The 13,024-nt window shown below is 44.5% G+C and overlaps 1 protein-coding gene across 2 annotated transcripts in view; it reads right to left on the bottom strand.

The window, feature by feature from the left end:
- The window catches only part of KCNIP4 (potassium voltage-gated channel interacting protein 4), an 849,263-nt gene extending 837,148 nt beyond the window's left edge, over positions 1 to 12,115 (bottom strand). For both annotated transcript variants that reach the window (XM_038400064.2, XM_038400062.2), the window contains exon 1: positions 11,698 to 12,115. In XM_038400064.2, the coding sequence (XP_038255992.1) occupies positions 11,698 to 11,758 (61 nt within the window). In that variant the 5' untranslated portion in view covers positions 11,759 to 12,115. The remainder of the gene's footprint in view (positions 1 to 11,697) is intronic.
- Positions 12,116 to 13,024: the final 909 nt, after the last annotated feature.

Here is a 13,024-nt window from a genome sequence, read left to right as displayed (position 1 = left end):
GGAGCTTGAGGAAGTGAGGGCTGCTGTGGGGGAAGTAGCCCAGGGAATTGTACATGTCATGTTTCTAAAAGGTCAGCTACCATAGCTGATACTATTAGGGTCCCTGGGCTGGAGCCTGGAGTAGAGGGTGGGCCCGGGCTCCCCCCACCCACCTTTGCTCCCTGATTAATCACTGAGACTGGGAGACAACAGAGACTGCAAGGAAGGATAACTTCTCCTCACCTCCCTCGCTGGCTTATGATGGAAATGGCTCAGTAGACTGTGACCCTTGTCTCTAGAGAACGAAGGGTTACATGGAGGGTCACAGTGAGCCTCTGAGGCTAGCGAAATCTGCCAGGAAATGCGGAACCCATGGAGGCAAGGACAGAGCTTTGTCACACTAGTAATAATATACAGTACCTACCCTTCACACTCATCACATATCAGTCCTAACTTTAATGTACTTTCTTTCTTCTTACAAATAGTAGGACCAAATCCTACAACCCTTATTCACTCATCCTTGTCTCATTGATGCCTGTGGGACTGTACTTGATAGTAAAGACTATTCAAGTAAGTGTTGCAGGTTTAGTCCCTTAGGTTGAATAAGGAAATAAACCTTGATAACTTCATGATTTCACAACTTCCCATAATGAAGAACAATTCTGCTTGGTAGTATTTTACACTGTTTGCTCTCACTTTGCACAGGAGTAAATGTCTGCATAAAGTGTATAGCAGCGGATAATAAGAGCCATGAAGCTTTAGTACCCCTGTTGTATTTTCAAAGAAACCCTTGATACCTTTGTTCAGTTCAGTAAATGCAAGTTTACTTTTGTTAGCAACTAAGGATTTGATTGGTCAATAAAAAATTCATGACTCCGATAATAGACACAATTACCTTCGCTTGAAAGGAGGAGCTTATGAGGAGAAGATTGAACAACGAGAAAAATATTTAACAAAATAAGAGATTTTGGTTTTTCTACCACTAATTTAATATTAGCAGCAACATCCTCAGCTGGTCATCTTGTCTCACCAAGCACCTTATCAAGTCATACTATTTTATCCTTGCACCTTATCACGTCATACTATTTAATAATTATTTTGGCATATTATTGTAATGTGTTTTACCGGGCCAGACTTCCATTGGCCTTAATGGAGCTATGCTAATTTAACCAGTTGAGAATCTGGCCTATGGTTTGTTTTATTTCCGTATAAAATGAGAATAGTGAAAACAATGCTAACTTTTAAACAAGAAAGAATATTTCTTTACAGGGCAAATCTTAACGTTAGCTGCCATATTATGCATGACAACCTCTTTCAGCTGATAGCTCATTCTTCTCAATGGACATATAACCATTTCTTTCATATTGATGCTATGCAGCCGTACCGTTAATTATAGGCATATACAAGAGGGTCATGATTGTGAAAAGCATCTCTAAAGAAACTCTAGATTGCAAGTGAAATATGAGTGGAAAACAGCAAAAAAATTCATTTCAGAATTATGATAGCAGTGTTGGGGATTATATCCCTTAAACATGCATAAAACATACAGGGAAAATATGGAGACCCATAAAAATCCTATGGGAAAATAAACAGGGAGTCCTAAAAATACAAAATAGTGATTATTGTAAGACTATATACAGTCTACATTTACATTCTTTTGATTTAATGGACACTGTTTTTCTTTCACTTTTTACTAATGGTCTATAATGGACTTTGCCAGGCTTAACTGAAAGATAAAAAGTGATAGTATTAATTAATACTAATTGCAATGCAGCACATTTGAAATAAGTACCCATTACAATTACGCCTATGAGCTCACTTAAACTAGCTGGTATAGAAGCCAAGAAAAAAAATGAAATTAAAAAGATTGTTGAAAAACACAAACTGTCAACTGATCCAACTGAACTCTTAACTCTAAATGTCACTCTTTCAAGTCCTCAACCTTATGCTTTTTGTTTCAATCCCTCATTTCTCCCACATGTTATTAATTCTAGCCTCTTTTAAACCTTGATTTTCCTGACTTTTTTACCTTGGGCCTATGTATTATAAAACACATCTCCTGTGAACAACGCTTACTAAAAATCCACATGCTGGACCATAATTCTAACAATCTGAGCAATGGGCAACCAAGCCTCCAAATGCTTAGGCCTATGCTACAGAGTTAAGTTGACATTAAGGTCCACCTCCCTGAGAGGCGTAGCGCTTAGGTCAATGTCGTTAGGGCGATGCAGTATCTGTAGACCCTGTTACTTACACCACCTGTTGGCTGTCACCCCATGTGAGGCTCACTGCAGGAGCTCCCCACTGTGGGGCTGACAGCCTGAGCTGTCAGCCCACCAGCCTGGGGCTCCATTTCACAGTAGGGAGCCTACCAGTTTCACAGCTGCTATTTCACATTTCCGCTCCAGCTGTCAGCCCCAGGGCTGGGGGCTCCAGCTGTGAGCCCTGTGTGGCCATATTTGCCCCACAATGCCCCACTAAGTCAGCGCAAGCACTCCTGCTGAGGATGCGCGCCACTGGCGGAAAGAGGGCAGTGTGGACACCAACAGCCAATTTAATTGCTGTGGTGACTGTAGGTTGACTTAGCTTAAGTCACCCTCATTTTGATGTGTAGACAAGCCTTCAGTCACACACGTAGTCTCACTGAAGTCAAAATGACTCCAATCCTACAGAGACAAGGTGGGTGAGGTAATATATTTTATTGGACCAACTTCTGTTGGTGAGAGACAAGCTTTTGAGCCACCCGCAGCCCTTCAGGTCTGGGAAAAATACTACATGTGTCACAGCTACATGCAAGGTGGAGCAGATTTTTCAGCATAAGTAGCTAGCACATGTTTTAAGAGACCATTTGAGGTAGAGCAGGCCATTAATATCTCTGCAGTTTTAGGACACAGAGCGGGTTACAGATTGCTGTAATAGGCATAAATCCATTCTCTATTCAATCCATGATTTTTAGTATCTAGAAGAGTTTTGAATTTAAGCTTCCAGGCTTATCTTTTGAAAGTGTTATGCAGGTTTCCTTTGAGGACGAGGACAGGGGTCAGACATAGAGTGATCACTTTGTGAAAAGGGTAGATGTGGTGTTTTTGTCTTTAATCATTTGCTTGTGTGAGTTCATTGGAGTGCATAGTGATTGTCTAGTTTCACCCACATAATTGTTATTGGGGCATTTGGTGCACTGGATGAGGTAAACCACATGTTGTGATAGGCATGTGTAGGACCTGAAAAGGTGTATTGTGGGGGGTGTTTATCATTGTAGCAGAGGACATGTATCTGCAGATTTTGCATTCTTTGTTCTGGCAGGGTCTGATGCCACTTTGGTGAGTTGGTGTGTCCTGGTCTGTGGGGATCTTACTTCTGATGATGAGCTTGGAGAGGTTGGAGAATTATTTGAAGTCCAGAAATGGGGGTTCAGGAAAGATTTCTGTCAGGATGGGGTCCCCACTGATTATGGGTTATAGTTGTTTGATTATATCCTGCACTGGTTCCAGTGTGGGGTGATAGTGACAATGAGGGGTATGCAGTCAGAAGGGATTTTAGTTCTATATTGAAACAGGTTCTCTTGAGATATTTGGGCAGCCCATTTCATGATGCAATCTACTTCTCTGGTGGTCCTTGTTTGGTGAAGGCGGTTTTAAGTAAGTTAACATGTATATCCTACAAACATTTAAATAAATGATTAACTGCTCACCTCAATAGTTCTATCAGCATGTGCATAAACATATGCAGGATCAAAGCCAATGGGTTTACTTGTGTAAGTCAGGATTACGCATGTGAGTATGAATTTGCAGGGACAGTCTCCTAGTACACCATCTAGGGCCTAATCCGGCGCAGGACTGGCTGTTTCCCCAAGAGCCCTAAATTCTCATTAAAATAAAGTGGGAGATATGGGTGCCCATCTCAAGACTGTGCCCCTTGAAAGCAAGAACCTTCTCTCCTCTTTGTTCTGTAGAGAACCCAGCACAACATAGGTTTTCAAACAATAAAATAAAAAATATAAATTCATTATGTGGGATCTTGTGGGCTAAGAAATATTTCTCGTTAGAAGATAGAAGCAATAAGTGAACTGAACAGTTCTCAAGTGCCTTAAATTGCTTGCGATCAAGAATCTTTTCCCCCAAACCCCAGAACAACCTGCCAACCCTCTATTTATAGCTAGTGACCACAAGCTGGGGTTCTCCCTCCCAGGGGAATCCAGCTATTAAAGCTGTTATTAAGAACGCCCATTTTGCTGTTTTATAAGTTATTACGGCTGTCCCTTTCTCTGGGTTCTCACATCTCGGACTCTGGAGAGGTGGAGACAGGGCTGCTTTGAAAACAGCATTCAGCTCTCTTCCTGGATGCCACAAAGCATGATATATATGCTAATATAGAGCTTGTATTCTGTATGGTCTGCATTTTGGTTTATTCCCCTTGGTAAAAGCACTTGTATCATTGTGACCTGGCCACATATTTTAATTGGTTCCAATCATACAACTTCATACAGACCTTTTGAATTCTTATCAGTCAATCTTGGGCCAAATCATGCCAGCTGCCTCCACAAATGTAGGAGACAGAAGCACAATGGATACCATCAGGAGGGCATAAGGAATAGGGGAGTGGCATACCTGAATCATGATTATCCTTTCCTGATGGCCCCATAGGTTAGAAGATCTATCCTACAGGAGGAAGTATATAATAGAATTATAAAATAATTATTAAGAGGAGAACAGTAGAAAACAATAATTAATCATCTATAAAATCTCCATAGGATCTCTCTGGACAAGAGAATTTGTTACACAGTCCCCAGTTTTTCTGGAAGGCTCTCCTATTTGTTATGTCTACCAACTCCAGTGGTGAGCTACAGCCGGTTTGCACCAGTTCGCTGGAACCAGTTGTTAAATTTATAAGCCCTTTTAGAACTGGTTATCCCGCAAGGATTTTTAGTTACCACAACCGGCCAAAAGTGGCACCTTAAGCGCCGATTCCACGGGTGCTCCAGGGCTGGAGCACCCATGGGGAAAATTTGGTGGGTGCAGAGCACCCACCAGCAGCTCCCCGCCCTGCCCCAGCTCTGCCTCCTCCCCTGAACACTCCGCCCTGCTCTGCTTCTCTGCCCCCACCCCCCGCTTCCTGTGAATCAGCTGTTCGTGCAGGAAGCTTGGGAGGGCTGAGAAGCAGGCGGCAGCTTCGTGCTCAGGCCCAGGGAGGCAGCGAGGAGGCAAGCTGTGGCGGAGGGGCAGGAGGAGGGCCACCCGTGCCGCAGCAGGTAACCCAGGAGGCGCGCAGGGGAACCGCTCCCAGCCCCAGCTCACCTCCGCCTCCCTGGGCCTAAGCGCGAAGCTGCTGCTTGCTTCTCAGCCCTCCCCGGCTTCCCGCGTGAACAGCTGATTCGTGGGAAGCTGGGGAGGGGGCGGAGAAGCAGAGTGGGGTGGGGTGTTCAGGGGAGGGGGAGGAGGCAAAGGCGAGGTGAGCTGGGGCGGGAGCTGCCGGTGGGTGCTCTGCACTCACCAAATTTTCCCTGTGGGTGCTCCAGCCCCGGAGCACCCACGGAGTCAGTTGCTCCCTCTGTTTCCCCCCTAGCTTCGCTACTCCGCCCCTAGGAGTCAGAGAGACCTGCCAGATGCTTCCCGGGAGCCGCCCCAGGTAAGCCCCGCTGGGACTCCCCACCTCACCCCCGGCAGGTCCCTCTGTCTCTTAGGGGCGGGGTGAGCACCCATTACGGTGGCCCACGAGACCCTCCTGCCCGGTTCCAGCGGCAGTCGGGGACAGGGATGGATGGGGCGCAGGAGTCGGGGGGGTCAAGGAACATGGGGGGTTGGATGGGCCAGGAGTCCCAGGGGGCGGGCCACGACCCCCTCGTGGGGTGAGGAGGGAACCGGTTGTTAAGATTTTGGCAGCACATCACTGCCCAACTCTATAGACTATGGGCCAAATTTGGCCCTAGTGAGCACAGCAGTGGCAAGGAGAGATCCTGCTAGTTAGGGTAGGATTCTGCAGGGATGGCTAGAACAAAAACAAAACATATGCAGACCATCAGACCTCCAGGTAGCACCATACAGAATAGCCAACTAAATCACAGGTCAAATTCTGTGGAGACTTGGTGCCCATGCAAGTTTTTAGCCAGGCCTACCTCCTACTGCACAGATTTGAAACATAGACAGATCCTGCCCCGCTGAAAAGGATGAGGTGCCTCCCAAATGTTCTCCTTGCCTCCCCAGAATGAGCACCATGTCTATCAATCAGAATGCATGCCAATAAATAAGAGTGCTGTATTGACTGTAGTTGTTACTGTCTGTAGCTGTTATTAAAACACAGTTGACTTTTAGCCCGCTTCACAACCTTGTGCACCATTTTTCATTCATGTCAAGTAATAGCAGAAGCCACTACTAATACAAAATATTAAATGAACAGTGCTGCTTATGAAAACTATTTCTAAAACTTCAGACAAGCAGACAGTTATGCACCCACCTCTTAGTCGATTGTTTCCCCGTGAGCAATTGAGCTATTTTGGAAGGGGCAGAGGAAACATTATTACTGTAAGGAAACCCACCAACAATAAATCCAAGGAATAGAGTTTTACTGCAGTTGTGGTGTAAAAAAAACATTCAGTGAGTTACCACTAAAAATATTTACTACCGTTACTGCAGGGTCCATTATTATGTGGTAACAACTCCAGATCCAGGTCACAGCATCCATTTAATCTACCTGCCTGCCAACATCAACTTGTTATTTGTAGAGATCCCTGCTGCAAGAGGGGAGTGTTTGGTGATGAAAAGAACAAGTTAGGGCTTTCCCTTTCAGTGCTATTGCTGGAGGTGGGTTAAGAAGGTATAGCAATAAGCGGTTCCTCCCACTTGAGTCCTATTCATAGAAATGGACCCAGGACAAGCCTGGGAGTTGCACAGCTTGCATTTGATGCAGGATAAAATACAGCTAAATGTTGTACATATCAAATATTCAGCTCTAACCAAAAGACAATCTTAAGTGTACATCTGATTCAAATATAAAAGCTTTCCATGATGTGTGCAATTTTGTCTTTTTATAGCTGCATTAACTGATAGACACAATCTGCTTCAACATATTTTACAACAGTTGAATAAACTCTGGGAAAAGAGTAACTGCATCAAACCTTGTATGTCTGGAGAAACTTCAAGTATATTTGCTTATTCATCAGTACCCTTAGCTTGCATAGTAACTGCTCAACAATGCAAAATAGACAGGAAACAAACCCTGTAAAATTGCTCTTCAGAGGGAAGCCAAGGTACTTTAACTGTATAATGTGAAGTGAGGACCTCTACAGAATTTTGCACATAATTAATCTAAAAATAGTTAGTTACTCAGACATGAGATTATGACCTATGCCAACAAAAGGATATTCAAACTAAAGACTCAACATCTTCTCTTCAACGTATTGTTGTGGAATATCTAGTTACTGCAGTGCTTTTGGAGCCTGATTTTTGGGTGCACAAGGAATGCCAAAACTTCATGAAGTCAACTGGAGTTTAGGTGTTTACTAACACAGGATTGTGTACAACATCGCCCACTTTTGAAATATCTGCTATACAGTGACAAAAGGAGACAAGTTCATTATTATATATTATTATATATTAATTTACATTGTTTGCCATTCTCCCTTAAATGTTATGTCACTTTCCCTTGTAGACTGCATACTTTTCCATTTAAAATACTGATTTTCCTCCCTCACATTTCAGGTCATGAGTCCATTTCATTTGTTCCTTGTGTATTCATAATGTCTGCAGGAACGTGCACAGCTTGGAAATAGCATATTTAAGCCAATTCAGTGCCCCTAAAGGGAGCATAAAAACCACTACACAAAGGGCTAGATTTTCTCCAGGCTCAGGTTAACATGGCAGAAGACCCCAAAGGTAAAAAGTCCACTGGAACAAGACTGCAGCAGCACAAAATAGCCACAATCTTCCTTATCCTGGAAGGAGATCTTGCGCACCCAAAAAAGTGGAATAATTCGAGCAGAAAGACTGACCAAGGACTCCTGGGAGAAATTGGTTCAGTTCCTCCCCACTGCAGAATTCCTAGAACCCAGAACAAACTCTAGCAGCTACCCTGTTGGGAACATCAGTGGAAGATACTGATAGCAGCATTGTCTGCCCTCCACAGGGGGTGAATCCAGTCTGGGATACAAGGGGAATGGACTGGCATCAGTGGGTGTAATTTACAGTTCCCTGCTCTAGCACTACCAAACTGGGTCCCTATCTTTTTCAATACACCTTGTTCTTATGGTATTAGTTGAAGTGCTTTGTGAAGGCCTCCTTTACCTTCTTTTCTCCTTTCTCTGCAACTGTCTTTCCTTTTCCTTTCCTAGCAAGTCTCTTTTCATCCTTCTCCCCATGTAGCTTCTCCTTCCCCTTTCTCTACCTGTCTCTCACTTAATTTCTTCTAGTGTCTTTCTCCCAGAGATGCCTTCAGGTGCTGAAATCAGGTCTTGATGGAAAAGTGTTAATACTACTTACTTCGCACTGTTGCACAAGAATCTCCCATAAGCATGGAGGGGAGCAAAAAACAGACAAGATAACTATGATCCCATAACCAAATCTTAAAGTCATGTAAATACGTCTTCATAATATTTCTTGTGGAATCTACTATATATTTAATATGCATAATAGCTGCTTTCTTGAATTGTAAAATAGATTTTGGGGTGGAGAGGAGAGAACTGCAAAACAAAGCATAGTCCTCTCTCTCCATTTAGCTTTTTTTTAAAAAAATCTTTTATAAAAGAAACACATGGATTTTGTAAAGGTTTTATTTGTGAAAACACCAGAATCCCAACACTACAACCAGTGTAACCTGGTCTATTCATCAGTAGAACATCTATAACACAGGAATGGACACTGCCCTACCAATATGGCTCAACCTTAATCTGCATCCATCTCTAGGAGTGGGGGCATTTCCTGACTACATCAGCAATCAGTGTTGCTCCCATTGTAGGCAATTTGTTGTAAAATGTGGCCTTTAAGATTCAATATGGTAACTTCCCATCGATAAAATATGGAAAGGCACTGTCAGTTTGAAAAACAAACACAGATGTCCTTATCTCTGTTGTTAACATCACTAAAACAGTTTAAAACCTAACAGACTTATCATTAATGCAGTTTGTTTACTTTTCACATTATATGCAGCTTAGAAAGTGATGCAGAGGAACAGTAGCACTTTTGTGGACAGTTTCAGTTTCTGATTCTCATGCAGTGGCAGCAAAATGCTGAAACGTTCATGGTACAGACGCTGCAGTACACATATACTTACATTTAAAAAGCTACTTTCATTGGAACTTGAAAAAAGAAATCATGGAAACAACTCTCTTGAAAACAGATTGTGGTAAGCACAAAGTTTTACAAAAAGGGCCTAAATTGATTGGACACTGCCCCTTTAAATGGTCAAGTTGTAAGACACTTAGCAATGCTGAACAACATTTATCCAAAATAGTTTTACAAGATTCTACTCTAAACAACATTAAATCCTAATATTGTAAGTACAAATATCATGCTATGCTTTATCCTGGGTAACTAAGATAAAACTAAGAGTTTTCAAGGTAAAGACCAAAATCCAGCAGAGACTGATACACATGCATTACTTTACTCATAAATAGTCCCAGAGAAGTCCAGCTGAGTGCACTAATGCACATGTGTAATATTTGCAAGATCAGGGGCAAGAAAAATCAGGCTAATTATTATGAGCGATGAGCCAAGGTACAATAATCCTATATAAAAAGGAGCCATTTATTTTGAGCCTTGTAATTACAATAAAGTAGATGTGGTCAACAACTTTTTTCCTCTAAGATTTCCTGGCAAAATAGTGTACACTGTGTGCTTTATATTTTTGTAAAAATTCACACTTTGCTTTCACTACGTAGTGAAAATGCTAATGTATCCTAAAGAGATGCCCATTAAAAATTCTATGAGCAAGCAAGATTCACGTCGAGTGAACCAAAAGAGTAATTCTGTTGAACATGCATGTTAAAACTTTAAAGTGCAGGTTCAACTAAAAAAAGTATTTCTGTAAAAACAGCATCTAGTCATTTCATGTTTATTATGTCCCAGTGTTTCAGATCTTATTTCCTCAGTTTACATGCAAACATTTCCCCCTTACTACTAACTCTGAAAACTCTACCTGTGAAGTGAAAAATCATGCTGCATTCACCCCTTCTTACACATCACTTCTAGTAACAATCCATAGGCCAAATTATGCCTCAGAAACAGCTGTGAAACCCCACTGCCTCCGAATTATGACCTTAGTTCCACCTGTTTAACCCTATGAGCCTTGAATGGGGATTTCACAGGTGTGACTGAGGGAATCGTGGCATGTAGAATATTTACTACAGGAGATAATATGAGAAAGAAAGAAACCAGCTTGATTTTTAGATTCCAAGTAGAGACTAATTCTGACAGGAAAAAGTCTTTACTTGGGTCTCAGTGATTACTAGGCCAAGTTTCCACAGCTTACAAGAAATATCGAGTATCACAGCATCACTTCTACAGAGTTACTTCTCAGACTAAAAAGACCCGTTGTTTTTAAAGCAGAGCTTATTTTTTCTGTCATACGATACAAATATACAGTTTAACAATATAGCCTAAAAAACAGGATTACACACACACACACACACACTGATCAAGATTCCTTTATAAAGTTCAAGTGCCCTAATCTCCTGTCTGTAAAACTGCAAGTCCTAATTTTTGAACAGGAGAAAAGTAGATGAAAGCAGAACACTGCCTGGGGACTAGGCCAGTGAGTGGATGGTGGGTACAATCCTATAGAGCGCACATGGCTCAGAGACTTTTGCTTAGAAGACACTTTGAAGCAGCAGGAAGCAGGCAGCGGCTAGGACTCTGCTGCCTTTCTTTATGTAACCTCACTTCAAGGCCAATGCTCTTCTATACTTGGCACCAAGCAGTTTGCAAGCAGGAGTCTAAGAATACAGCAGGAAATATTAACACATTTGTCTCTTTCCTTGACAAATACATGTCAAAAGGATCAGGGAATGTTATTTTGCAAGAGTTCTGCATGAATTCTCACTTCTCTCCATACCCAGCAGGCTGTTAAGAAGTGGGCATCATGCATAATACCAGCAGTTTAAATAAAAATACAGTCTCTCCATCCAAACAGTTCCAATACATTCTCTCCATCCATCATATCTAAATAAAATCAGTTTCCTGTGTACGGTGGGTGTAAACTGTAACCCCTACCCCCTGGTTTCTTTTCTAAAATGCAAGTTACTCCATGCAGTTTCTTTGGAATATGCTGAACTGCAAAACACAAGGAAAACAAGAAAAGATCGGCCAGCGAGTGTTTCTCTTTCAAAGAGTGGCACTGTCTTCCACTAGATAGTTTTGGTTTTTACTCAGACACAACACACGCAGGGAAGCACAAGTGTGTCTGATCAAAATAACGTCATGTGAGAGTTAGCAATCGGAAAGAACATGTGCAGGTTGCATTGGGCAGCTTCATATCTAGCCTCCGTTAATGTCAGGAAAGGCAAGAGCACCAGCAAGGTTCACAGTGGACCCCTTAGGATAGACTGTCCTAGGCATTTGACATTTCTCTGACCTGGATCCCATGCATTAATCGCCTCCCTCTTTCCACAGCCAGCGCAGATTTGTTCCTCTCGGGCCAAGCGGCAAAAGAGGGGAGGGGAGGGGGGCCTCGACAAGTTGCAAGGTTTCTGCTTAACAAGAATCCAAGCCCAACATGCTCGCCCAGTCCTACCGCCTGTAGAGCTGGCCTCCTCCAGCGCCGCCGAGACGCTCTCCACTCTCCCCGCACTCATGCCGAGAGGGGTGGGATCGCCCTGAAGCCTCGTCGGGGCTGGGGAAGAAAAAAAGGCGACGCGGCGCTCCCCCCAGCCAGCGCAGAGAGCGAGCGGCCGCGCCGGGGAGGCTCCGCCGTGCGCCTGTGTGCCGGAGCCGAGCCGCAGCCGCGGGGGAGCCTGAGAGGGAGGCGCGAGGGCGGACGCGCCAGCCACCGAGCGGGACCGTGGCACCCCCAGCCTCGCCTGCGCGGGCACCTCCGCAACCTGCTGCTGGGTCCCTGACCGGGGCGGGCGGCGAGCGCCCGATCCCGCTGGATCCCGTGGACGGTTCTGGGAGCGCCGCGTTGGGCTGCCAGGAGCTCCTCGAGGGCCCCATTCATGGCTGCCCGGGGGGCCCCTTGGTGCCTCTACCCCTCTCCCACGCCCGGCCCAGGACATGGAGCCCGTGGCTCCACCCCAGTGCGAGGAGCGGTGCTAGACTACCTAGGGAGTAGGCGGCAGCTGTGTGTGGCTGCCCTGTGCCATACCTTGGCTCTTGGGAGCCGGCGCCTCTAGGAGGGGAAAGGCTAGTTTCGGTTCCATGTCCTGGGGCCCCCTGCCTTCTTAGAGGCTGCCAACAAGAAAGCCAGTTACTGACCTTGGCCAGCAAGGCAGGTGTAGACACCTGGCTCCTAGGAACTGGCCTGAGACCATCTGCTCCTTTCCTAGGGGCCAGCCAACAGCATACAACTGAATTTAGCAGAGGGCCCTCCCCGGGAATGCAGGAGTCCACGGAAGTCTAGTGCAGGTATCCACAGAGCTAAAAGGAAACACCCCTTTGCCATTCTTACCTCAAGTCAGCATGGGCTGATGCATTGGGCTCTTGACTAGGATCTAGGAGACCTGTGCTCTCTTCCCAGCTCTGCCACTGACTTGCTGGGTGACCTTAGGCAAGTTGTTTCCCTCCCACCCTTTGTCTTGTCTATTTAGGGAGCAAACTGTTTGGAACAGGGGCCCTCTTATTATGTGATTGTACCTGGGACCTCCATGTCAGTCAGGATCTCTATGGGTATGTCTACACAAGGATAAAAACCCTGAAGCATGGCTGTGGCTGTCCTGGGTCAACTGACTCAGACTTGGGCTGCTGGGCCTACAAAGATACCTGGTTAAACGTTCAGGCTCAGACCCTCCACTCTTGCAAAGTTCCAGAGCTTGGGCTCCAGTCCAAGTCCAAATATCGGAAAGCAATTTTTCAGTCCCAGAGCCTGAGCCCTGCAAGGTCGAGTCAGCTGACCTGAGCCAGCT

Source organism: Dermochelys coriacea, chromosome 4, assembly GCF_009764565.3.
Source record: "Dermochelys coriacea isolate rDerCor1 chromosome 4, rDerCor1.pri.v4, whole genome shotgun sequence".
Taxonomy (NCBI): Eukaryota; Metazoa; Chordata; order Testudines; family Dermochelyidae; genus Dermochelys; species Dermochelys coriacea.
The sequence above is the reverse complement of the archived record's forward strand: the minus strand, read 5'-3'. Positions and strand labels throughout refer to the sequence as shown.